General features: G+C 39.0%; 1 protein-coding gene and 1 long non-coding RNA gene across 2 annotated transcripts in view; one reads left to right on the forward strand and one right to left on the reverse strand.

Moving 5' to 3' along the window:
• LOC130927229 (uncharacterized) overlaps positions 1 to 4,248 on the reverse strand; it is an 88,037-nt gene extending 83,789 nt beyond the window's left edge. The window contains exon 1 of the long non-coding RNA XR_009066370.1: positions 4,019 to 4,248. This is a non-coding gene — a long non-coding RNA (uncharacterized LOC130927229). The remainder of the gene's footprint in view (positions 1 to 4,018) is intronic.
• Positions 4,249 to 4,333: 85 nt separating this feature from the next.
• acp6 (acid phosphatase 6, lysophosphatidic) lies at positions 4,334 to 26,573 on the forward strand. The gene is made up of 11 exons (XM_057851816.1): positions 4,334 to 4,480; positions 10,880 to 11,060; positions 11,122 to 11,250; positions 17,389 to 17,519; positions 17,596 to 17,675; positions 21,310 to 21,397; positions 21,531 to 21,663; positions 21,768 to 21,868; positions 21,960 to 22,052; positions 24,961 to 25,126; positions 26,307 to 26,573. Exons 2-11 carry the CDS (start codon positions 10,890 to 10,892, stop codon positions 26,439 to 26,441), a joined length of 1,227 nt encoding a protein of 408 aa, XP_057707799.1. The 5' UTR covers positions 4,334 to 4,480; positions 10,880 to 10,889; the 3' UTR covers positions 26,442 to 26,573.
• Positions 26,574 to 26,702: the final 129 nt, after the last annotated feature.

A 26,702-nucleotide genomic window follows, 5' to 3' on the forward strand; every position in this document is an offset into this window, starting at 1 on the left:
GATACCAAACGTTTCCTGTAGTCCTTGATAAGGTTTGCACACACTGCAGCAGCGATTTTGGCCCACTCCTCCATGGAGATCTTCTCCAGAGCCGTCAGGTTTCGGGGCTGCTGCCGGACAACACGGACTTTCAGCTCCCTCCATAGATTTTCTATCGGGTTCAGATCTGGTGACTGGGTAGGCCACTCCAGGACCTTAAGATGCTTCTTATGGAGCCACTCTTTAGTTGCCTTGGCTGTGTGCTTTGGGTCGTTGTCATGCTGGAAGACCCAGCCACGTCCCATCTTCAGGGCTCTCACTGAAGGAAGGAGGTTTTCAGCCTAGATCTGGGGATACATAGCCCCATCCATCCTCCCCTCAATACGGTGCAGTGGTCCTGTACCCTTGGCAGAGAAGCAGCCCCAAAAAATGATGTTTCCTCCTCCATGTTTCACGGTTGGGATGGTGTTCTTGGGGTAGTACTCATCCTTCTTTTTCCTCCAAACACAACGAGCCGAGTTTAGACCAAAAAGTTCCATTTTGGTCTCATCTGACCACATGACCTTCTCCCATTGCTTCTCTGGATCATCCAGATGGTCAGTGGCAAACTTCAGACGTGTCTGGACATGCACTGGCTTCAGCAGCAGGACCTTGCGTGCGTTGTAGGATTTTAATCCATGACGACATAATGTGTTTCCGATGGTTTTCTTCAAGACTGTGGTTCCAGCTCTCTTCAGGTCGTTGACCAAGTCCTGCCGTGTAGTTCTGGGCTGATCCCTCACCTTCCTCATGATCAGTGATGCCCCACGAGGTGAGATCTTGCATGGAGCCCCAGAACGAGGCAGACTGACCGTCAACTTGAACTTCTTCCATTTTGTAATAATCACTCCAACAGTTGTTACCTTCTCACCAAGCTGCTTATTTTCCTGTAGCCCATCCCAGCCTTGTGCAGGTCAATTATTTTATCCCTGATGTCCTTACACAGCTCTTTGGTCTTGGCCATTGTGGAGAGTTTGTTTGTCTGTTTGTTTGTTTGTTTGTTTGTTTGTTTGTTTGTTTGTTTGTTTGTTTGTTTGTTTGTTTGTTTGTTTGTTTGTTTGTTTGTTTGTTTGAGCATGTGAACAGGTGTCTTTTATACAGGTAACAAGTTCAAACAGGTGCAGTTACTTCCGGTAATGAGTGGAGAACAGGAGGGGTTCTTAAAAAAGAAGTAAGAGCCGGAATATTTACTAGTTGGTAATGTATCAAATACGTATTTCATGCAGTTAAATACAAATTTATTATTTAAAATTTATACAATGTGATTTTCTGGATTTTTGTATTAGATTCTGTCCCTCACAGTTGAAGAGAACTTAGGATACAAATTACAGACCTCTACATGGCTTGCAAGTGGGAAAACCAGCAAAATCGGCAGTGTATCAAATACTTGTTCTCCCCACTGCATACATTCAACATACAGTACATAAATACTGTATTTGTTTATTATGACAATAAATCCTCAAGATGGCATTTATATTATTAACATTCTTTCTGTGAGAGGGATCCACGGATGGAAAGACTTGTGACTTTGTATGTTGTGACTAAATATTGCCATCTAGTGTATTTGTTGAGCTTTCAGTAAATGATACTGTAGCCATGCCCAAATGCATGATGGGAAGTGGAACCATGACTGTGCGTAGTGCTACCAATTGATATATCTTCTGTGCACTGGGAAATATCATAAGATGATAAGAAAAAGATAAATTTCTACCTTGCTTCCCCACATTGCTTTCCATGATATTTCTAATCATAGGGAGAGGGATTGTAAGGCTTTAGCCAATTAAAAACAGGCTCCAAAGGCTGCCCAAATTAGCTCTACTCATTATACGCTGCCTTTTATCTCTCTATATAGGTAAAACGGCACCATTACAGATTGAGCACAACAATGCGTGAGTGGGTCGTGCAGCGCATGCATTAATTGCATTAAATATTTTATCGTGATACATTTTTACTAAATTTAATCACTGCTGTTATCGGGATAAATTTGATAACCCTACCTTAAGCCTAAACTAAAGACTCTGGATGAGTGTAACATATTATGTCTGTAACGTTAAATACAATTAGAAAACGATTTAATTAAAAAATATATATATTAAAAAAAAGGCATGGTCGATATTTATTTGCCAATTCCGATACTTTGAAAATGACGTGATCGGAGACATCTCTAGATATAATGGAAAGGACACTTTCGTGTATATTGACACTTACATACTTGCAATACCTCCCCCATCTGCACACGACCGATAACTTTCTACTTATTCCTTCCTATTGCAACTCCGCCCGACGACATAAATAAAAATAAAAAATAAAAAAAAATTCGACACAGGATAATTTCTCGCGGCACACCGGTTGAAAACACTGGTTTGAGGCATCTGCAGGGGACCGGGAGATTTTTTTCAACACAACACTGGTCCTCAGTCTGTCTTCCTAGAGGGAAAACACTACCGCTTTTGTCCACCAGCGTCGCTAAAATCGACCAAACTGAAAAGTTACAAAGTGTTGCTTTAAACTAGAGATGCACGATAATATCGGTCACCGATAATTATCGGCCGATAATGGCAATTATGATGTCACACAGATAATCCAGATAAAACGAAATTCAACCGATAATGCAATCCGATAATTATATACTTGATTTAGCCTCCAAATGTGCGCAATCAACAGTTTTGTCCAATTCTGCTAGTTTTAAGGAGGTGTTTTTGCAGTGTAGTAATGTGATATATGTTAGGAATGGCTTACTTTTAAAGGCATTTTTGTGCAACTTGGGTGTTTACTCTCTAAGTAATTGTTGCCAAAAGCTTACCATTACACAATGCCATTGCCATTGTTTAGATGTTGGAATTTACTACTAGTTCACATTTGATGTGGAAAAAAAAATAGCACTAAATTACATTTTTGCACAGTAACATTTGATCTTTGTATACTTTAAAATTTTACATACATATTAGAATAGAATTATCGGCGTGACATTATCGGTTATCGGGTGGAAGGGGCAGGAAATTATCGGTTATCAATATCGGTTGAAAACTATTATCGTGCATCACTACTTTAACAATAAAAGCGTCTGTCCTCAGGATGGGTGGCCACTTCCTGGGACTTCTGGCTTATAATGATGTCTTTCTCCACTATTACACATTAGAAAACGAAATTGATTTTTAAAATGGTTCTTTTTGAATTTATTAAAAACTATTATTTCCACTAAGGTGCACATGAGAAAGCTGTTGTCTGTCCCTTTGAAGACTCTGTACAGTGAACTCAGAGAATTTTTTTCTGATACATCCTACATGTTAGAGAATATGAGTTGTGCAAAGCCTGTATTTCAAATTTTGCTTGAAGAAAAAGGGTGCGGTCACTTTAGAGCGCCTCATTGTTGCGGGAGGCATCAAGTGCATATACAGTACTGTATTTCGGGGCTAAAATTTGTGTATGCGGGATATAGATACTGGACAAAGTAGCGTGCATTTAAAAAAATAAAATAAAATTTAATAGAATTATTTCATTAAGCGTTGACAGTCAATCAGATGTGGTTTCAGTGTACTTCTACATCATGTTGTGTCAAAATGTAGAAGACTTATTTAGTTGACTATTCAGGGAATTGTGGTTGCATTCTCGATAGCTGTGAAGTTAGCAAAAAAAATAGGTGAATTGCCTTAAAATGAGATAAGCACATCTGAAAAGAAAAATGATGAAAATTCTCATGCGAATGCCTGTCGTATTTTATATATGGCCACTAGGTGGCAACGTTGCACTTGTTACTTTCTCCCTCGTTTTGGTGGAAATGATTTTTTATGTTTTCTATTTTTGTTTTAAACAATATCAGGCAGTATGCTTGGACGTTAGTTAGAAACACTTCAATAAAACTTTTTGTGTGTGTGTAACAGAAGCAACAATCTATTCACCCTATCATTTATATGCACTTGTGTTTTAATTTTTGTGTATTTGCTACGTTTTCCCCCAATAAATGATTTGTCTGTTAAAACTGTGTAATATTTTCACTCACCAGTGTAGGGCAGACAATATTTTGAAGGAGCGCCCGCCAGCCAAAAACCTTTGGACGAAGATGTTATGCTAGTACGTTCACTTTTACTAACAAAGTGGTGTTTAAAAAGTACAAAGCAGTTGTAAAATTAGTAAAAAAGATTATTTCAAAGAAGTAAAACTGATAATTCCTTGGAATTTCCATTTGAAACATTTAGTTAAACCTCTGTGAATTATTTCTAATTAGTTCAACCACATGGGAAGCGTGAACATGGAGAAAACTTCCAGTTAACGATATATTAGTTAAGACGTAAACGTCACTACAGCACATGCCTGATGGGAAATGTAGTTGTCTTCCCTCGAGTGCGGCACATCGATAAGCTCTGCGTTCCATTTCCTTGCATGTCCGGACTTCAACCGGCAGCTCAAGTGTCTTTTGGACCAAAACCGACACCGAGTCTTCATTTGACCTTTTATTTCTCAGGTAAGTTGTCGCTTTGACGATATAAACGTCTGTTTGTTTGGTGTTATCATTGTTCGCTAGCTGTCGTGTGATCTTTGTGCTCCAAAGAGTTGTACCTGACATCATCTGTCTTAATGTGAGTTGGCCCGCTCGCAAAGAACTCACTTTGTAAATTAAAAAAAAAAAAAAAACGACCGTTCCTCTAAAAACACTTAACGGTAACGTGAAAAAGAGGTGGGCCAACATTCAGGAGCTAAAAGCTAACACCTTATACTGGGGATGTTACACAGGTTCCACTGTTTACGACAGATATCGTTGACTACGCTGTTGACGTAACTCGAATTTCTGCGTATGTACCTGACAGCTGTTAATTTTTATTTCTTTTTAAAGGTCAGTATTTGTATGGGGAAACAAACTTAACCCTCGAAAACTATAGATGTTTGAAATAAGTAAATGGAACGTTCATGCGGACAGTAGTTAAAGTAAAGATCTGCCTGATCTTAAAGTGCATATGACAGGATAAAAAAAAAAGTCTTACATAGCATTATTTTGTGACTTGAAATCATATTTTGAGACGATTCGACTATATACAACAATTTGGCAAAGCGAAGATGACGAGAAATTAGTGTTTTAATCCGCAGTCTAGCCACGCCTACCATTATAGACCCCAATCACCAACGTCACACAATCACGTGATCGCTGTATTGTGCCGCCATATTGTCCGTCATTGTGTGTCCGTATTGTCAATGGTAGTAGTTTCTACAGGTGGCTTTCAGACGCTGTAAACTCATTGGATGAGTTGCATAAAAGCCGTTATTTGGAAAAGCTTCGGTCAATCCAGTCGCCAGATCCATATTTGATGCCCAAACCGATGTTTCCTCCCGTCCGGTCCCGTCCCGTGGGTCAGAGCTCATCCCGAGACCACAAAATTTCCAATCATACTCCAGTTTATGTCACGATGAGGAGTCGGGTACCCAAAATCGGCACTGGCCCGAATATACACCGACATTTGGTCAGCTGAACGTCACCGTTGTCACGATTGTAAAATAATAATTGGTCGACAACGGGCCGGTGTGTGCCGAAAAATAGCTGCCCCGCGTAAAATGTCCCCCCTGACGGGAGCGCTTATTTATAACGCTTTATTGACGTGAAAACATCAAATGTTTTCATGGACGCGTTACAGTAATGGATTTATGACTAAGATCAGTTTTAAATAATTAAATTACACAAAATATTACTACTGTATTTTAGTAACAAATCGTGGCCAGATAACCATCTTTGAACAGAAATGTATTAGTCTACAGGTTTTCACGACCATATCCCAATGACAATCACACAGGTATGACATTTATTAGTTCAAGCAGAGTAAAATAATACATATTCACAGTACAAGAAAGTCGTTTTCGTGTGGGCGCTCCCGTCAGGGGGGACATTTCACACAGGGCGGCTATTTTTCAGCACAAAACGTGTTATTGCGCTCACCTTCTTGCTGCACGACCGTGGCGACGAGCTTCGTAGTCTCTGTCTGATGATGTCTGCGATCGTGTTGGCATCATATTGATGTTTTCGCCGCTGTCTGACGGCTGTCGACACAAACGCATCATGGACCGACATAAACCGTGCTGCTTTAGAGATTTGCCCTTTTAACAATGGGCACACAGCAACTTCTAAAATGACCGTTTATCTTCTCTATTACTGCAACCAACCGCCATACATGCCTTCACCATTTTGATTAATCAGTGTTAACGATTGTCAGGAAGGTTTTTGGGTTCATTTACTAGGCGGTGATTCCTTAGACAAGCAGAAAAACACGCAGTAATAGGAGGAATGTACGCAGCGGTAGTATGTAAACACGACGAGCTGACGGACAATATGGTGGAACCAGTCGGGTTCCAAGAATGTTATTGCAGGTGGTGAAAAAAAGGAACAAGGTGACGCTTACCATTGAAATTAAGAGGGAAATGATAGAAAAATATGAGCGTGGTCTGAACTGGCTCGACAATACGGCCGTAGAATGTCTACGATCTTGACAGTCCTTATAAGTTAAGGTGACAATTATTATTGTATATTATATATATATATATATATATATATATATATATATATATATATATATATATATATATATATATATATATATATATATATATATATATATAATTGTTATAATTAATTATATATAATTGTAATAAAATCACCAAAGGAATCGCCAGCTTTGTCAGGTTTTTAATTTCTTTCAGAACTTGTGCAACACAACACGCCTACTGTCCGCCGCAGTTGACGCTAGTAACAACAGAACATTAAAAGTAAAATCTCTCACTCAGGTACACCACGCAAAACACATTCACCACATTAGCACCCGATTCATTACAGATATTATTATTACTATTATTATATTATTATTCTGATTTTTCATTTGTAATTTGTGTGTTTTGCGTTGTGTAATCGCTATTTGCAATAGTAGCAGCAGTATTCGTTAAGGATTTAGGGCAGGTTTTTGGGCTGTGGAATGAATTAATGGAATTATAATGTATTCTTAGGGGGAAATCCTGCTCAACATACGACCATTTCGACTTTACAAATAAGGTCCTTGAACAAATTAACTTTGTATGTAGAGGTGTCATAAATGTACATATTTTTTTCTCAGCACAACTTCATTTATATGAACTTTTATTATTATACTATACAACCCCTAGCAAAAAGTATGGAATCACCAGTCTCGGACGAGCACTCACTGGGACATTTTATCATGTAGAACAAACTCTGTGGCATGAGGCATTGTCATCTTGGAAAATTTTCAATTGAAGGGATTAGAAAGCTGTCTAAAATTTCGATGTAAACTTGTGCATTTATTGAAGATTTAACCACAGCCATCTTCCCAGTGCCTTTGCCTGACATGCAGCCCCATATCATCAAGGACTGAGGGAATTTTCATGTCTTCTTCAGGAAGTCATCTTTGTGAAATCTCACTGGAACAGCACCAAACAAAAGTTCCAGCAATCATCATTTTGTCCAATGCAGATTTTTGACTCTTGACAATGTGATGATGCTGGAATTTTTGTTTGGTGCTGTTCCAGTGAGATTTACAAAGATGACTGCCTGAAAAAGACAGCAAAATTCCCTCAGTCCTTGATGATATGGGGCTGCATGTCAGGCAAAGGCACTGGGGAGATGGCTGTGATTAAATCTTAAATAAATGCTCAAGTTTACATTGAAATTTTAGACAGCTTTCTTATCCCTTTAATAGAAAATATGTTTGTCGTTTTCCAAGATGGCAATGCATCATGCCACAAAGCTAAAACTGCCAAAGCATTCCTTGGAGAAAGACTCATACAGTCAATGTCATGGCCTGGAAATAGCCCAGAACTCAACCCTATTGAAAACCTGTGGTGGAAATTGAAAAAAAAAAAAAGGTCCACAGCAAGGCTCTGACCTGCAAAGATGATCTGGCAACTGCAATCAAAGAGAGTTGGCACCAAATTGTTGATGAATACTCATCAAGTCCATGCCTCAGAGACTGCAAGCTGTCATTAATGCCACAGGTGGTGCTACTAAATACTAGAGATGTGTTTTGATTGTTATTTCTGTGTTTGTTTCTCATGATTCCATATTTTTTTCCTCAGAATGGAGTGATTCCATATATTTCCCTACACTTAATCTAGAAAAAAAACATTTACTGACCACCACAATGTTTTTTATTCATTTATTTTAGTGTTTCTGAATACTAAAGAGTTGCACTTTTGAACTAATTATTTTTTCAAGCTTTTTATCTAAGTTGGTTCTACATGATAAAATGTCTGAGTGAGTGCTCGTCCGAGACTGGCGATTCCATACTTTTTGCTAGGGGTTGTACTATAACCTATTACATGACCATATTACGTCAAAAAGATGACACAAAAATAATTGAATTCAGAAGAGAACATCACTGTAAACATCACCCTCCAAAGAGCATGAGCGTCCTCTATTGGAGAAAAACAATGCTACCTTTGATTGCCATAATTGTGGTTATTGTTGAGACATCTCATTAGTGAGACAGCCACTGTAGACATCTCTGAGCAAAAAAAAAAAGTCAATATATACAATAAAGGGGAAAAATATAACCACTAGTGTAGCCCAAAGTAGCAGAGTAACGAGTAGTGTTTCTTCTTCACAATCTACTCAAGTAAAAAGTATTGCATTGTAAAACTACTCTCAGTAGGACATTTTTCTCAAAAAGTTACTCAAGTAAAGGTTACTGAGTACAGTGCCTTGCAAAAGTATTCGGCCCCCTTGAACCTTGCAACCTTTCGCCACATTTCAGGCTTCAATCATAAAGATATAAAATTTTAATTTTTTTGTCAAGAATCAACAACAAGTGGGACACAATCGTGAAGTGGAACAAAATTTATTGGACAATTTAAACTTTTTTAACAAATAAAAAACTGAAAAGTGGGGCGCGCAATATTATTCGGCCCCCTTGCGTTAATACTTTGTAGCGCCACCTTTTGCTCCAATTACAGCTGCAAGTCGCTTGGATTATGTTTCTATCAGTTTTGCACATCGAGAGACTGACATTCTTGCCCATTCTTCCTTGCAAAACAGCTCGAGCTCAGTGAGGTTGGATGGAGAGTGTTTGTGAACAGCAGTCTTCAGCTCTTTCCACAGATTCTCGATTGGATTCAGGTCTGGAGTTTGACTTGGCCATTCTAACACCTGGATATGTTTATTTTTGAACCATTCCATTGTAGATTTGGCTTTATGTTTTGGATCATTGTCCTGTTGGAAGATAAATCTCCGTCCCAGTCTCAGGTCTTGTGCAGATACCAACAGGTTTTCTTCCAGAATGTTCCTGTATTTGGCTGCATCCATCTTCCCGTCAATTTTAACCATCTTCCCTGTCCCTGCTGAAGAAAAGGAGGCCCAAACCATGATGCTGCCACCACCATGTTTGACAGTGGGGATGGTGTGTTCAGGGTGATGAGCTGTGTTGCTTTTACGCCAAACATATCGTTTTGCATTGTGGCCAAAAAGTTCAATTTTGGTTTCATCTGACCAGAGCACCTTTTTCCACATGTTTGGTGTGTCTCCCAGGTGGCTTGTGGCAAACTTTAAACGAGACTTTTTATGGATATCTTTGAGAAATGGCTTTCTTCTTGCCACTCTTCCATAAAGGCCAGATTTGTGCAGTGTACAACTGATTGTTGTCCTATGGACAGACTCTCCCACCTCAGCTGTAGATCTCTGCAGTTCATCCAGAGTGATCATGGGCCTCTTGGCTGCATCTCTGATCAGTTTTCTCCTTGTTTGAGAAGAAAGTTTGGAAGGACGGCCGGGTCTTGGTAGATTTGCAGTGGTCTGATGCTCCTTCCATTTCAATATGATGGCTTGCACAGTGCTCCTTGAGATGTTTAAAGCTTGGGAAATCTTTTTGCATCCAAATCCGGCTTTAAACTTCTCCACAACAATATCTCGGACTTGCCTGGTGTGTTCCTTGGTTTTCATAATGCTCTCTGCACTTTAAACAGAACCCTGAGACTATCACAGAGCAGGTGCATTTATACAGAGACTTGATTACACACAGGTGGATTCTATTTATCATCATCGGTCATTTAGGACAACATTGGATCATTCAGAGATCCTCACTGAACTTCTGGAGTGAGTTTGCTGCACTGAAAGTAAAGGGGCCGAATAATATTGCACGCCCCACTTTTCAGTTTTTTATTTGTTAAAAAAGTTTAAATTATCCAATAAATGTTTTTCCACTTCACGATTGTTTCCCACTTGTTGATTCTTGACAAAAAAATTAAATTTCATATCTTTATGTTTGAAGCCTGAAATGTGGCGAAAGGTTGCAAGATTCAAGGGGGCCGAATACTTTTGCAAGGCACTGTAAATGTAACGTGTTACTTACCACCTCTGGGTATGATGATGATTGAAGCTGTAATTAAGTGTTCTAATTTCTCTGCCAGACAAATGTTTCTCCACCGGGGGGCCGGGGGGGCATACGGAAAATCTTCAAATCTTCCACCAATGGTTCACACCGGGGGCCGTTGGTCATATTTGTTTACACCCATGCTTGTTCGCATTTGTTCATAAATGGATTGGACATCTTACTTGGGGCAAACACGTTTAAATAAAGAGCCACATGATTGGACTTCTATAATTAATCAATGGTACTAAAAGAGTTGATGACACACATTTCGGGCACCTTAGGCCAAACCAAACTTCAGAACTGTTACAAAATGCCACAATGACTCATTTTATTCAAGTCACATGTATTTATGTAGCTCACAGTTGAGAAACAGTTTTGTATTCTTACGGAATGTCCTGTTCTGAACCCCTCCTAAAGAACTAGGAAAACCCCAACTAAACACATTGCATCAAGTCGTTTTCATAAATTCCCTTATCTCCCCTCTCCTCAATTGATGTTATCGTCTTAAGCTGGACGGCCATGAGGAAAATTTGGACCAAAGTGGGCGTCTTTGGCACCGTGTCCATCGCTCTGGGTTCAGTGTGGTGGTGGAGGCAGAAGAACGCTTCACAGTACGACCTCAAACTGGTCCAGGTTCTGTTTCGACACGGCGCTCGGACGCCGCTGGGCTCCATCCCTGATGTGTTGGAGGTAAATTCAGACATTCGCCACGGCTGCACCTTTTGCTTTAATGCAATTTTTCTTGCGGAAGGCGCAATGGGTGCCCAGCCTCTTGGAGCCTCCAGCTCACACCCACATGAACTATGTGGTGACAAACTTGGATGGGGGGCAAAGACCTTCATCTCCATTGGAGGACAGCTACAGGAAGAAGAAGCTGAGTGTGAGTAGGTTTCATGAGCACGCTCGAGAAATATGGAGGTTTTTATGTTGTTGTCTTGAGACATATAGATCACGAGGAGTGTCATAATTAGAGGTGGAACCCTCTGAGTACCTCTCGAAACGATTTGCGATACAAGGCTTACTATAACGATATGGCGATACAATTATTGATACTAGGATATTGTACAAAAACTCATGTTTTTCTGTTTATTAGTTATCACTAGTAGGCGTCCAATCCATTTGAAGTGGGATGGTTGTAGCGAATGAAAAATCAACAGGTCAAATCCTGTTCAATGGATTTTTTTGAACCCATACATATCAAAATAACACACTTTAGAGCTATAATTGCAATACCGTGAAACCGCTGTATTTTTGCTTAAAGTTATTATACCGTCAAAATCTCATACCAGCACATGCCTGTTCTGTAACCCAATATCAACAGGACATGAGCCATAAAACGACCCAAAATCAACAAAAAGTGACTGAAAATCAACAGGTAATGACCTCAAATGGCCCAAATTACCTGGCATTGGCTGCCACTGACAGCCATAGAAGTGGGAGGGGTTCATTTGAAGTGGGAGGGGTTCATTCACTACCACTCTCCCAGTTCAAATGGATTGGACGTGTACTAGTGATAAAATTACAGCAAAAGAATGAAGATAGCTTGTTTTTCTGTTTATTAGTCATTTTGTAGTGTAATGAAGGGAATCGTATCTTTTCTCGTATTTATCGATCGACTGTTTGTATTATTCTAACACACTTAATATAATCAATCAGGGAATAGTATCGTTTCTCGTATTTATTGTTTGACTGTTTGTATTACTCTAACACACCCAATATAAAATAAATAGCACTTATACCATAGTTTAAGGAAAACAAGCAGAACATAGGGCATAAAGACATTCATGGCGCCTTCTTATCAAGGAAGCCCAACACGTGCGTCATGCCACTGATTGAGCAAGAGTGACGCTGACGAGGCAAGACATCTACAAGCCCACGTCTGCATGTCCGTTCTTCCAGACAGTCCAGAACAAATAGCGGGACGTCCTGCCCCAACACAAGGAGCACCGGAGAACGCCCAATATCCAACTGATAACACGACTGATAAGACTCCAAGAGCCCCTTTGACGCTGAGGTGGGCAAAATCTCCCACTGCGGTTGCCCAGTAACAGTGATTCAGCAACTGTGAGGCACAAACTAAACAGCCCAAACAGCGATAGAAGATCCTAAACACACCCTTCTTCCTACCCATGGCCCGCCCCGCGAGAGCCTTCAAAAGACTGAATGTTTAACCACACATTGTCATTTTTTCTCGGGAACCTTTTGTTGACTTGTGATATGCCGACCTTGGATCCTCACCTGGGTCCCTCTGTGCTGTATGATTGCTGTCGACTCAGAGTAAATTGTCAACTTGTTTTTCAAAGCCTTTTTCCAGCTTTCAAAATAGAGTCAGTACAAGGGGTTAAGACTAAGGTGAATGCGCGGAGTTTGGCCTTTTGGTTGGGTTGTCGGGAACTCGCCGGCCTGGGTCATTGGATCTGCACCAGCGCAGGCGTAATTCCGCCAATCTGGCTAAAAGGTCAGATTCCTTCAGTATCCTAGAATGATTTTCTGACCAATGTATCGATAATCGTTGTCTCAACATATCGTGAGGTTTGTATCGCAAATCGTATCGTATCTTGAGGTTCCCACCCCAAATATATATAGTATACAGTGAGGAGTATTTGCACCTCTTGTGCTTTTGCAAGTTCACCCACTTAGAAAATAGATAGAGGTCTGAATTTTCAATCATAGATGCATTTCCACTTATATCACAATGTATGATTTAAAAATAATAATAATAATTGTAATTTACTGAGGTTCATAAGTATTTGTACCCCTGAGAATCAGCAATAATTATGACACTCAAAGAGTTGTCAATCTACCTTTACAAAAGTCCACCTTTACCCCATGAGTAACCACCCACCCATCACCCGTTTGAGCTCATCATTGTCACCTGTGCACCCCACAATCAATCCAACTGTTACCATGGGCAAGACCAGAGAGCTTTTGAAAGACGCCAGAGAAAAAAATGTTGAGCTCCACAAAGCTGGAAAAGGCTATGGGACAATTGGAAAGCAGCTTGGTGAGAATAAATCAACAGTTGCAGCAATTGTTAAAAAATGGAAAAGGCTAAACATGACTGATAATCTACCTCGGACTGGGGCTCCATGTAAAATCTCTCCTCGTGGGGCATCACTCATGATGAGAAAAATGAGGGCTCAGCCTAGAACTACACAGTAGGAGCTGGTCAATGACCTGAAGAGAGCTTGATGCACAGTTTCAAAGGCTACTGTCAGGAGAACACTATTGTGCATTGGTTTAAAATCACGCATTGCTCAGAAGGTTCACCTGTTGAAGCCAGTACATGTGAAGGCCCATCTGAAGTTTTCCAGGCATCATCTGAATGATGCAGAGGGGTCATGGGAGAAAGTCATGTGGTCATATGAGTCGAACATTTTGTTGCAAACTTTACTCGTCGTGTGTGGCGGAATAAGAAGGACAGGGTCCCCCCAGGATTGATAAATCTAAATTCAAGACTTTTAAGACCTTTTTTAATGCCATTTCAACTGAAATTAATGCTTTTCTCGCACCCATTATTTAGATCATATTGAATCATTAAAGATCATATGACACGAGAAAAAAAGTCTTAAATGGCATTATTATGTGAATTAGAATCATATTTTGAGACGATTCGACTATATACAACAATTTAGAAAAGCACAGATGGCGAGAAATTAGTCTTTTAATCTGCCGGTTAGCCACGCCTACCATTATAGGGCTTTAGCGTCCCCAACAGGTGGATGACGTCAGCGGTAGACTGGGCTCATCGGTTTTACTATTCAGCCCATTGAGGGGGAATTATTCACAACGAGGAAAACGCGACGAAGAGAGCCGCAAAATGTCATTTTTTCAGTCTCTTTACTCCAATATTTTTACAGGATATTCTTTTTATCCAAGTATTTTTCCCCAATTGCTATATAAATGGCTTGAGAAGGACCAGTCAGCCCGTCGAGGGGGAATTATTCACAACGAGGAAAACGCGACGAAGAGAGCGGCAAAATGTCATTGTTTCTGTCTCTTTACTTCAATATTTTTACAGGATATTCTTTTTATCCAAGTATTTTCCCCAATTGCTAAATAAATGGCATGGTCATGACAAATAACAGTCTTGTGCTGAATGGAATATGAAATAATAAAAATGCATTTATTCAGGACGACATGGCAAAATTACTCCATAATGGTCAAAACTGTCGACTTCACCTTTACTGTCGCACCTCCCGAACGATATTTTATGACACCTAAATCGGACATATGTCATTTCCCTTCCCCGGCTTCGGAGAATGTAAACAAACCAGAAGGCGTGACAGCTAGCCGACATGCTAACCCGAACCGAGTGATGTTTCAAAGTCTTCGAAGCGGAAAATCACACATAACTATCCTGGATTATTTGACATGACGACCCGGTTGTCGATTGTCCTCGGGGATCGGCAAACCGCCTGGCGGAGAGCAATTTACAGTTCGTTCCCCGGAGGAGGGTGGCTGGAGTTGTTGTGCAGCTAACGTGCTGCTGCTAATGAGCATTAGGAGAGCTTTTTACATGCCTATCAATATATCAAACGTAAGTAGTCCTTCATTTAAAGGACGTTTGTAGTGTTTACTTTGTAATCGCTGTATTCGTATTTGACATAATACAAAACAAGATGTTTACTCACTTCCTCGTAAGTCCAATGGTCCAACAGTAAATATCCACGGTGAATGGGAACCTTTTGAAACTCCAAAAAGGAGCATACGCATCTCCCTCATACAGAATGATTTTTCTGCAGCCGTTTGGCTGGCGTGATGCGAAAAATAAACGTATTAATCCGCAAAATCAGCTGAATCCTTCGTCCTCATACACAACAGTACACTGTAGCGTGAAGAGGACGTCTTCTACCGTACACGTCACAGCGCCCTCCTCCTCAATGCAAGACCGAAGCCGGAAGTCACTCATTTTCATGGCGCGGGATTAAAAAAACTAAATAAAAATAGCGATCGCTTCCACACACATCCAAGCGGCCCATATCATTCAGGGGCATAAAATACCGCGTGTATTATGAAATAAACATGCTTTTTCGTGTCACAGGCACTTTAAATAAATACTGTAAAGCACTGAACATCAAATTTAACCTCAATTACTAAGTGTGTTTGACAAAAGAATGCACATTTCTTGAAGATACAATTAAAACACATTTAAAGTAACATTTGAAGGTCTGTAAGAATTTTTTTTAAACACACACACGCACACAATAATTATGGACAAAAAGAGGAGGAGGACAGGACTCAGACCAGCCATCTTCTGTGACAGGCTAGCCACTAGTGCACCTGCCAAGACCCCAGTGAACATGGCTAACTCTCGAGTTAAAACAAACGAAATTCACATTCATTCGAAAGGCAAACCGAAATGTTTAAGCAGGTTCACTGCCTTCGCATGACCCATAAACTGCAACCTAAAGTATCTGGATGTAATTTGAGCCCCTATCACGTACTCCAAAACAACGGGAATATCGCGGGACTTAACTGTGCAGCAGTTGTGTGTGAAAACAATTTCCTGTGTCAACTGACATGGGAAGCAGTGGGCATGAAAGCAGGCGTTAAATTCCCGGGTCACAGCAGATGGCTAATGACTTAAATATCATAGCGGCGGCCTTCCTCCCTCTTCACAGTAAGAGGAAAAGCGGTAAACAAACATCATAATTATAAACATAGCAAGCTGGAAACAGCTAAATTAAACTGAAAACATGACCAAAATTAAAATGTCAATTATTACGTCGGGCCGGGCCAGGGTTCTTTCTCGCTAACTTGTTGAAATAATAATAATCCACAATACTTCTGCTTGCAGGGTTTTCGTTCCACCGACAAACGGACGCATTCCCGATGCAGAGGTGGATGGATTCTCCGTTTTGCCGGCTGTGCTGGTTTGGCACGCACGAGTTGCATTTCGATTTGTAGTGCAGTGCATCGTAAAAATTCTATGCGTCATCTTCGTTATGGATTTAAAGAAAAAAAAAAAAACTTTGTCACGGATATAATTTAGGTTGCACTGAGATGTTCTTGAAAATTAAGACCACGGTGAAAAAAATCCAGACTTACAACAGCTAATTTAATACTTTTAATACCTTTAATAATGGAAAACTAAATTCAATGCTTTTTTTAATACTTTTAATAACCCGCGGGTACCCTGAAGGATGAGTACAATCCCAAGAACACCATCCCCACTGTGAAGTATGGGGGTTGAAACCTTATGCTTTGGGGCTGCTTTTCGGCAAAGGGGACAGGACGACTGAACTGTATAAAGCAGAGGATTCATGGTGAAATGCATCGTCATATTTTGAGCCAAAACCTCCTTCCCTTAATCAGAGACCTAAAGATGAGTCGCGGCTGGATCTTCCAACATGACAATGATCTGAAGTACACAGCCAAGCTGACCAAGGAGTGGCTGCGTAGAAAGCATATCAAAGTTCAAGGTGTGGCCTAGCCTGTCTCCAGGCCTCAATCCAATAGAAAATATTTGGATGGACCTGAAACTTCGGGTTTCTCGACGACAGCCCCAAACCCTGACAGATCTAGAGAAGATTTGTGTGGCGAAATTGGCCAAAATCCCTGTTTCCATATGTGAAAACCTGGTGAAGAACTACAGAAAGCATCTGACCTCTGTTATTGCAAACAAAGGCTTCAAAATTATTGAAAAATCACAGAATCTGAGCTCCGGATTTTTTTTAAGATCATGTCTCTGTAAGTGGAAATGCATCTATTAGTGAATTTTGAGCCCTCTACCTATTTTTCAAGTGGTTGAACTTGCAAAATCACAAGGAGTGGAAATCCTTCTGCTCCTCACTGTATATGTATTTTTTTCCCCAAGATCTATTTCCGCATTTATTTCACCTTTTATTTAGTTATTTCAAAATTTATATATTTCAATATTCATTACGATTTGTATTATTTAAATTTTTAATGATTTATTTCACTTTGATTGCCATTTTTATTTCATTGATTTTTCTTGATTTCATTTTGGCCATCCTGGTCTTGCATATGAGTTTGTTGCCCACCATGTTATCAGGGCGGCGTGTTTGCGGGTCAGCTGACCACTTTGGGCATGCAGCAGCTGTACGAGCTTGGCGAACGTTTCAGGAGAAAATACGTCCAGGAATGTCCCTTCCTCACCGATACTTTCTGCACTGACGAGGTCTAGTAAGTGGATTGGAAGATGACAATAATATTTCAATCAAACTAGTGGATTCTAATTTTTGTTATTGTTTTTTGGAAGTGTGCGCTCTACCAACATTGTAAGAACCATCGAGTCTGCCAGGTGTTTGTTGGCTGGTCTTTTCCAGCAAAAACAAAAAGGTACGCTCGCTAATTGTTCCTTCTTCCCGCAATTTTTTTCTAGGGTTGCAGCTAGAGATGTCCCGATCGTCATTTTCAAAGTATCGGAATCGGCAAAAAAATATCGGACATTCCTTTTTTTAATATATATACAGTATATTTTTTAATTAAATCGTCTTCTAATTGTATTTAACGTTACAGACATAATATGTTACACTCATCCAGAGTCTTTAGTTTAGGCTTAAGGTAGGGTTATCAAATTTATCCCGATAATGGCAGTAATGAATTTTTAAAAAAATGTATCACGATAAAATATTTTACGAAATTAATGCATGCGCTGCATGATCCACTCACGCATTGTCGCGCTCAATCTGTAATGGCGCCGTTTTACCTATATAGAGAGCTAAAAGGCAGTGTAAAATGAGTAGAGTGAATTTTGGCAGCCTTTGGAGCCTTTTTGAAGTTGGCTAAAGCCTTACAATCCCTTTCCCTACGATTAGAAATATCGTGGGAGGCAATGTGGGGAAGCAAGGTAGTAATTGATCTTTTTATTAACACCCTATGTTGTTTCCCAACGCAGAGAAGATATATCAATTGGTAGCACTATGCACAGTCATGGTTGCACTTCCCATCATGCATTTGGGCATGGCTACAGTATCATTTACTGAAAGCTCAACAAATACACTAGATGGCAATATTTAGTCACAATATACAAAGTCACATTTATCCTTTAAGAATTACAAGTAATGCCATCTTGAGGATTTATTGTCATAAAAAACAAACACAGTACTTATGTACTGTATGTTGAATGTATATATTCGTCCGAGTTTTATTCATTTTTTCTTAATCCATTGCCAAAATGACTATGATCGGGAAAAATTATCGGGAATGATTGGAATTGAATCGGGAGCAAAAAAAGGCAATCCGATCGGGAAATATCGGGATCGGCAGATACTCAAACTAAAACGATCGGATCGGGAGCAAAAAAAACATGATCAGAACAACCCTAGTTGCAGCTATCGATTTATTTAGGTAATCAATTAATTAATTGGTTTTAATCATGGACTTCACTATCAGTTGACGGGACACGGGGCTCAGAGCCGATCCATAGGAAGCCTATTTTAAAAAACATAAAAATTCAAATATTTTCAAAACCAAAGCCTAAAACCAAAATAAGCCCCTCCCTTATGTGAGTCTCCATGAGCAACGGCATCAAAAAATTCAAAGTCATTCCGAAATAAAATCCTGATTATTTATTTTTTTATTAACAAAAATTAAAATGACTGTAATATTCTCAAGATTTGACGCTAGATGCACAGAAATCACCAAATGCAGAGATAATTACCTATATTTTCAGGATCAATAGCAATATTTAACATATCGTACAAGTGTTTGCAAGAAATAGCAATTTAAATGTCATGTGTAGAGATATAAAATCCAACACGACGACCGTCATGAAACAAAAGAGATTTTCAAGTTGAAAATTCTTGTAAATAATTGCTTAAATCGCAGAATTTCTATGGATATGAACGTAAAACAGTCTAGATTCTAGGTTAAAAGCAAAAAACAGGCAGTTATCGTTCATTTTACGTAAATATTTCAGGCCAAAGTTACACTAATTTTATCCACTGATTTTTATTTTTTTTTTTTCACGTTTCAAAGAAGAAGTCTATCTATCAATCATCATTAAGTTTAATAAGCAACTCCTGTGTAAAGATCGGCTCGGACAGCTCATCTGTATTTTTTATTTTATTTTTTTTTAAATTGAAAAAAAAAAATCTGCAATGGACTGAGGGTGCAAAGTAGCAAGGGATCACTACATATATATTTATCGATATATGGCGGAAAACACTAGACTGGTGACTTGAAGTTTCACTCTGAGACGCCCAATTTGGCCAACTTTCAAAATAGTCCGATATGAATGTGTTATGCATCACTGGAAAGCTTAAAATCTCAATTTTCTGGGGGAAGAAACATTTTGAACAGGTGGGCATTTTGAAAATAAAATGTTTTTTTTAAACAGCAAAACCCTACCTGGAGGTGAGAGCACGCGAGAGCAGAATTACAGATGCCATGACTTTAACGAGATATTATCGCGTACTTACCTTGTTTCGATCCAAAAACTCCTTGTAGCATGTATAACAGTGTCAAGACACAGCTGTGAATGGCCACAGCTAGATTTTTGGGGGATTTTATGGGTGAAACATGGTAATATAACAAGGGTCGCGATTTAGAAATCGCAGACGCCCAATCGCAGACAGATTTTCTTTTTCATACATTTGCCCTTATAAACGTTTTTTTTTTCTTTTTTCTTTTTTTAGATCGATTATTTATCATCTAAAATATCAGAGAAAATGCGACAATAACAAAAGAAATACAATTAAGCGATAGTTTTAAGGTAGATATCTGTGACTTTTTTACAGACGCCATTTTTTTCATTGTAACATAATTTGTTTAAAAGTTAAAAATATGCGAGTGAATAATTTTTTTAGTCGTTTTTTTTTTTTTAAACGAAATATGAGACATCAATTAATGATTCTAAGCTAAAAACGACAGACATAATAAATATGATTAATTACCTTCGTTTTATGGCTGGGTTGAAACAAAAGCTGTTGTGCGATGTCTGTAAACGGGGGTTTTCAGGGTAAAACGGACTAATTAAAAATAGTTCAGTGGCTTAATGCGCCATGAATCTGCTATGGGAGCATATAGACATATTGTTATATCAAACACAACAGTTGTTTTGGCTTAAAATACAGCAGTTTCTTTTAAAGAGGAGTGCAAGAGCAGAAACTGTTTTTTTCAGTCTTGTCTGTGTTTTCCGCCATATATATATATATATATATATTTATATATATATATATACAGTACTGTGCAAAAGTTTTAGGCAGGATGCCTGCCTAAAACTTTTGCACAGTACTGTATATTTATATTATATTATGTATATACAGGATATACTGTATGTATATATTTTCCCCAAGTAGAAGCTTCCATGATCCTAATAAATTTAATAATTAAAAATATATATATACTTTGGGGAAAAACGTGGAAAAACATGTATTATATGTTAGGGAAAAAAAATTTGGGGGGGGGGGGGGCGCTACTTCGTGGATTTTAACTTATTGTGGCGGGTTCTGGTCCCCATTAACAGCGAAAAACAAGGGATCACTGTACAACAAAAGAAAACTGGTTAACATGCATAGTAAACTTCCGCTAGTTAAAATCCTATAAAAAGCTTTTTTTTTTTTTTTTTTTTTTTTTTAACAAAGCTTTTAAAAAAATCCTGCAAACACATATTCCCACATATTCCCACAAAAACTGCTAAATATACTTCTAAATAAGATATCGAATGCATAAACAAACATTTTAGCTCAAACCAAAACTTACCTTATGTTGTTATGTTGGTCTTAACAGTGAGCAGCTGAATTCAGCCATGTTAGACAAGTTATATCATATTCACTTTTGCTACTAAAAGGCAGTGCATCCACCCAAATCAATTAAACTAAATGCAACTCCTTCAAGACAAACCATGACAACGCCACTCTAACTAAACGAATCTTCGAAGCAGCAAAATTTGATTCGAAGCTTTTTTAGAGTTGAACGATTAATAGTTGCAGCACTAATCCCCCCAACTATATTTCTTTTGTTGATGCAGAAACAGTTCCCATAATAACCACAGACGCAGAGTCGGAAATCCTCTACCCCAACTACCACGGATGCCGGCTGCTCAGAATGCTCGGCAGGTTTGTTAGTTTGGCAAAGCAGTCTGACTTCGGCCATTTATAAGATCAAGTTAGTCAGTCTGTGCTTTGCGCTGGTTTTCAAGATCAAAGAACTCAAAATTAAAAATGTAATTTTAACTGTTTTTGGTGTTAGCCCCCGACTAAAAGAGGTGAGCCTCCTGCCGGACTTGGCGGCCGACCTCAAGAGCATCAGAAACGACCTGGGAATTCGGGACAAATCTGAGGTCGATTTCATACTCATCAGGGACGACATGGTCGCCAGACAGGTCGGTCTACATTGTCTTGAAGAGTCTTTCACTTAACGTGAAGGAACCCCGTCTCATCTGTCGTTAACAGTAAAAGGATTGACGGTAGCGTGTTTTTTTGTCAGGCTCACGGCCTGCCTTGCCCGCCCGCACTTTCCACGTGGAGAAAGCGAGTGGAGCAGCGAGCCGTGGACGTGATGTTTCACTGCTACCAACCCAGCAATAGGTGGGCCGTTGCAAAAGTCAATGACTGATATCATTCTTAACCGGTCTCGAGGACAGAATGACACAAAGAATCCTTTGTGTGTGTCTGACAGGGAGAACTTGCAGTTGTGCGTGGGACCTCTGCTGCATATGTTGTTACTGAACATGGAAGAGAAACTAAAAGGAAGCTCATCAGAGCCCAATAGGTTAAGCCACTCTTAGTGCTCGACTTCTACTAGTGACAAACTCATGTCAATCAGTCAGTTTTGATGCATTTCAAGATGCTTACGTTTTTGAATTATTTTGATTTTTCACATTTTTATTTCATTTTTAATCCCTTTTTTTTATTGCAAATTTTGTTTCAACATTTGCTTGAATACATTTTTAATTTCAATGTGAATACATCAGCATTTTTTTTATCATTGCCTAGTATATAGTTTTAATTTCAATGTGGATACATAAGCATTTTTTTTTATCATTTAATCGTATCAATTTATTTTGTGATATACGTACTTCAAGGTTTAAATTTTTATTAAATTAAATTTTTTACTTAAAAAGGGTAACAGTAAACACAGTGGTACCTCTACTTACGGAATTGTTTCTGGAAGTAGTTTCGTAGCCTGAAAATTCTGTAAGTATAGGTGTTTTCCCATGTAAATGCCCCAATCCGTTTCACACACCCCAAAATTCAGACATAAATCTTTCATAAAGCATGAAAATGCATGGAAACGTGTATCAAATACATGTTGCAATTAGATTTGTGCATCACCTGAAAAACTAAGAATAACAAATAAAAGTTAATACACTCACGTAAAGCTGTCAGAAGACGAGGGGCAAATGAAGAGGACGCTGGGATACATACATACGCATACATCCTTCTTTGCCAACTGGATGCCGGGAAGATGCAGGAAACGGCCAATGGCAGAGCAGCTATAAGTATGTTACTTTCAGTAAAGTCTGAGAGCTTCGAGTACCAGTCATTGTTGCCTTTTGTATCCTGAAATTTCATAACAAGAGGCAATATTTTTTTGTTAAGGCATGTCGTAACCTGACAAATCTGTACAGTGGGGCACATAAGTATTTAGTCAACCACCAATTGTGCAAGTTCTACTTGAAATAAGAGACAGAATGTGGGGAAAAAAACAGAAAATCACATTGTTTGATTTTTAAATAATTTATTTCCAAATTAGAGTGGAAAATAAGTATTGGTCACCTACAAACAAGCAAGCTATGTGGCTGTCAAAGAGGTCTAACTTCTTCTAACGAGGTCTAACGAGGCTCCACTCGTTACCTTTATTAATGGCACCATTTTTTAACTCTATCGGTATAAAAGACACCTGTCCACAACCTCACTCAGTCAGTCACACTCCAAACTCCACTATGGCCAAGACCAAAGACCTGTCGAAGGACACCACAGACAAAATTGTAGACCTGCACCAGGCTGGGAAGACTGAATCTGCAATAGGTAAAACGCTTGGTGTAAAGAAATCAACTGTGGGAGCAATAATTAGAAAATGGAAGACATACAAGACCACTGATAATCTCCCTCGATCTGGGGCTCCATGCAAGAGCTCACCCCGTGGCGTCAAAAAGAACCACACGGGGGGACCTCGTGAATGACCTACAGAGAGCTGAGACCACAGTAACAAAGGCTACTATCAGTAACACAATGCGCCACCAGGGACTCAAATCCTGCACTGCCAGATGTGTCCCCCTGCTGAAGCCAGTACACGTCCAGGCCCGTCGGCGGTTCGCTAGAGAGCATTTAGATGATCCAGAAGAGGACTGGGAGAATGTGTTATGGTCAGATGAACCCAAAATAGAACTTTTTGGTAGAAACACAGGTTCTCGTGTTTGGAGGAGAAAGAATACTGAATTGCATCCGAAGAACACCATACCCACTGTGAAGCATGGGGGTGGAAACATCATGCTTTGGGGCTGTTTTTCTGCAAAGGGACCAGGACGACTAATCTGTGTAAAGGAAAGAATGAATGGGGCCATATATTGAGAGATTTTGAGTGGAAATCTCATTCCATCAGCAAGGGCATTGAAGATGAGACGTGGCTGGGTCTTTGTTGACATGTTGACAATTACAGGTCTCTCTAATATTTTCAAGTGGGAGAACTTGCACAATTAGTGGTTGACTAAATACTTATTTGCCCCACTGTACATATGTGTGTGTATATATATATTTATATATATATATATATTTTTTAAAATATATATTAGGGTTGTCAAAATTATCGCGTTAACGGGCGGTAATTTTTTAAAAAATTAATCACGTTAAAATATTTGACGCAATTAACGCACAAATGCCCCGCTCAAAGAGATTACACAGTTAAATGTGCACCTGGTGTGTTTTGCGGAGTTTTGGCGCCTTCTGCTGGCGCTTGGGTGCAACTGATTTTATAGGCTTCAGCACCCATGAGCATTGCATAAGTAATTATTGACATCAACAATGGCGGGCTACTAGTTTATTTTTTGATTGAAAATTTTACAAATTATATTAAAACGAAAACATTAAGAGGGGTTTTAATATATAATTTCTATAACTTGTACTAACATTTATCTTTTAAGAACTACAAGTCTTTCTATCCTTGGATCGCTTTAACAGAATGTTAATAATGGTAATGCCATCTTGTTGATTTATTGTTATAATAAACAAATACAGTCCTTATGTACCGTATGTTGAATGTATATATCCATCTTGTCTTTTATTTTTTCATTCCAACAATAATTTACAGAAAAATATGGCATATTTGATAGATGGTTTGAATTTCGATTAATTAATTTTCAAGCTGTAATTAACTCGATTAAAAAGTTTAATCGTTTAACACCGCTAATACATATATATATATATATATATATATATATACACACTTTTTTTTTTTTTTTTTTAATTCCTTGGCTTCCATTGACGGCGACAGATATCCACTTCATTCGCTGCCACCCGCCCAGTTCAAATGGATTGGATGTCTATGACAACTAATTGTAATTCAAGGATGATTGGATGTCTATCATCTTTCAATGGCACTAAAAGAGTTGAGATTTGATGAGTACTCCTGTCTAAACTGGTATTACAATTGGTGTTTGTGTGCGGTTTTTGTCAATCAGGAAGTTGTTCCTGTACTCTGCCCACGACACCACACTGATCCCGTGCCTGATGGCGTTGGGCATCTTCGACATGAAATGGCCGCCGTACGCCGCCGACATCACGCTGGAGCTCCACCAGCACCGGCGCACCAAGGAGCCCTTTGTCAAAGTGTCCTACATGGGAAAGGTAGACAGGAGTTACAACATTGACATTAATCAATGAAGAATTAACTGTCATTCAATTGGTTACTATTTCAGTATTTTATTTTAAAATTTGTTATTTAAAATGTAAATAATTTCTATCTATGCATTTCCATTTGCTGTAATTTTCAGACTATAAGCCGCCACCTACCAAATTTGACACGAAAATGGCATTTGTTCATCGATACGCCGCACTGGACTATAAGCCGCAGCTGTCCTCACTGCATTATGGGACATTTACACCAAAAGATATTAACCGGTAGCACTTTATTTGACAACGGCATCATAAGACTGTCATAAGAAAAAAATGAACCACCATGAAGCTTCCAAGAAGCTTCATGGTGGTTCCAAGAAGCTTCATTTGGCCATCACTGCTCCACTGAGAGGGAGAGTCCATCTCTGCTGCCACTTGCTTTCAACACTGTTGTCATCCAACATGCCTCCCAGCATGCATTGCAGCGCTACAAATGTAAATAACAATCAAAATTCATGTTCTGTGCTAAGTATTTCTTCAGTTACTTTTCCAGTTGTTTCATTAATCGCTAGTTATGATATTTGGTAACACTTTGACAGTAGTGCCATAAGGCTGTCATAAGACCATCATAATCATGAAATGACACTGCCATGAGCATTAATGAATGCTTATGACAGATGTCATTTTGTGTCATCCGGAAAATTATTTCACTTTTGAATGGATTTAAAAGATCCGAGCTGGATATACATGGAGTTATTAACATAATTTGCCAGATGATACTTAATGACATCTGTCATAAGCATTCATTAATGCCCATGATAGTGTCATGTCATAATGACGGTCTTATAGCAGGCTTATGATGCCGCCGTCAAATAAAGTGTTCCTTACTAACCCATATAAATCAACCAATAAGCCGCACTGGACTATAAGATGTAGAGTTTCAAATGAGGGGAAAAATTTGCGGTTAATAGTCCGAAAATTACGGTAGTTTACATTTTTATTTTATGTCCCTTTTTATTGATTTTATTTTGGCATAATTTAAAAATGAAAAATGTCAATGAAAATATTGAATTAAATATTGAAATAACAGTTAATTCAATGTATTTGCCATGATGCATTGATTGAATTTTGGCACTCCAGCTCCCCCATTCAGCAGTTTTAGTGACCATCTAAGTTCTTTTGTTTTCTCCAGGATCAGCGTATTCCTGGCTGCAGTGGACTCTACTGCCCCCTGCGGGAGTTCCAGGAAGCACTTTCAGCGTACTCGCTCAACAATGACCTCCACCAGTTGCTTTGCAACAGCACTGGCGACAAGTCGAAACGCTAAACACACCCTTATTGCTTTTTGTCCATATTAGCATTATTGTTGGGATGATTTGGTTTTGCTGACAAACCAAAAATGTTACTCTGGGAAAGACTACTGTTTTATGCACAAATAAAGCAAACTGAGTCCATTTTATGGAAGTTCATATGTTACACTGGAATTTGACAATTTCTAACATTGAATGTTTTAAATTTTTAGCATCCAAATTCAGAATAAAACAAATCAGTAGCGAAAATTCAGTCACAACATCCAGGGGGGAATAAG

The sequence above is a fragment of the Corythoichthys intestinalis genome, chromosome 12, assembly GCF_030265065.1.
Source record: "Corythoichthys intestinalis isolate RoL2023-P3 chromosome 12, ASM3026506v1, whole genome shotgun sequence".
Classification (NCBI taxonomy): domain Eukaryota; kingdom Metazoa; phylum Chordata; class Actinopteri; order Syngnathiformes; family Syngnathidae; genus Corythoichthys; species Corythoichthys intestinalis.

Excerpts from the sequence above, each read along its gene's own strand:
- acp6 (XM_057851816.1), top strand. The coding sequence starts at position 10,890 with ATGAGGAAAATTTGGACCAAAGTGGGCGTCTTTGGCACCGTGTCCATC. Across the intron at positions 11,061-11,121 it reads CCATCCCTGATGTGTTGGAG|GCGCAATGGGTGCCCAGCCT; the intron begins GTAAATTCAGAC and ends TTCTTGCGGAAG. Across the intron at positions 17,676-21,309 it reads TTTCCAGCAAAAACAAAAAG|AAACAGTTCCCATAATAACC; the intron begins GTACGCTCGCTA and ends TTGTTGATGCAG.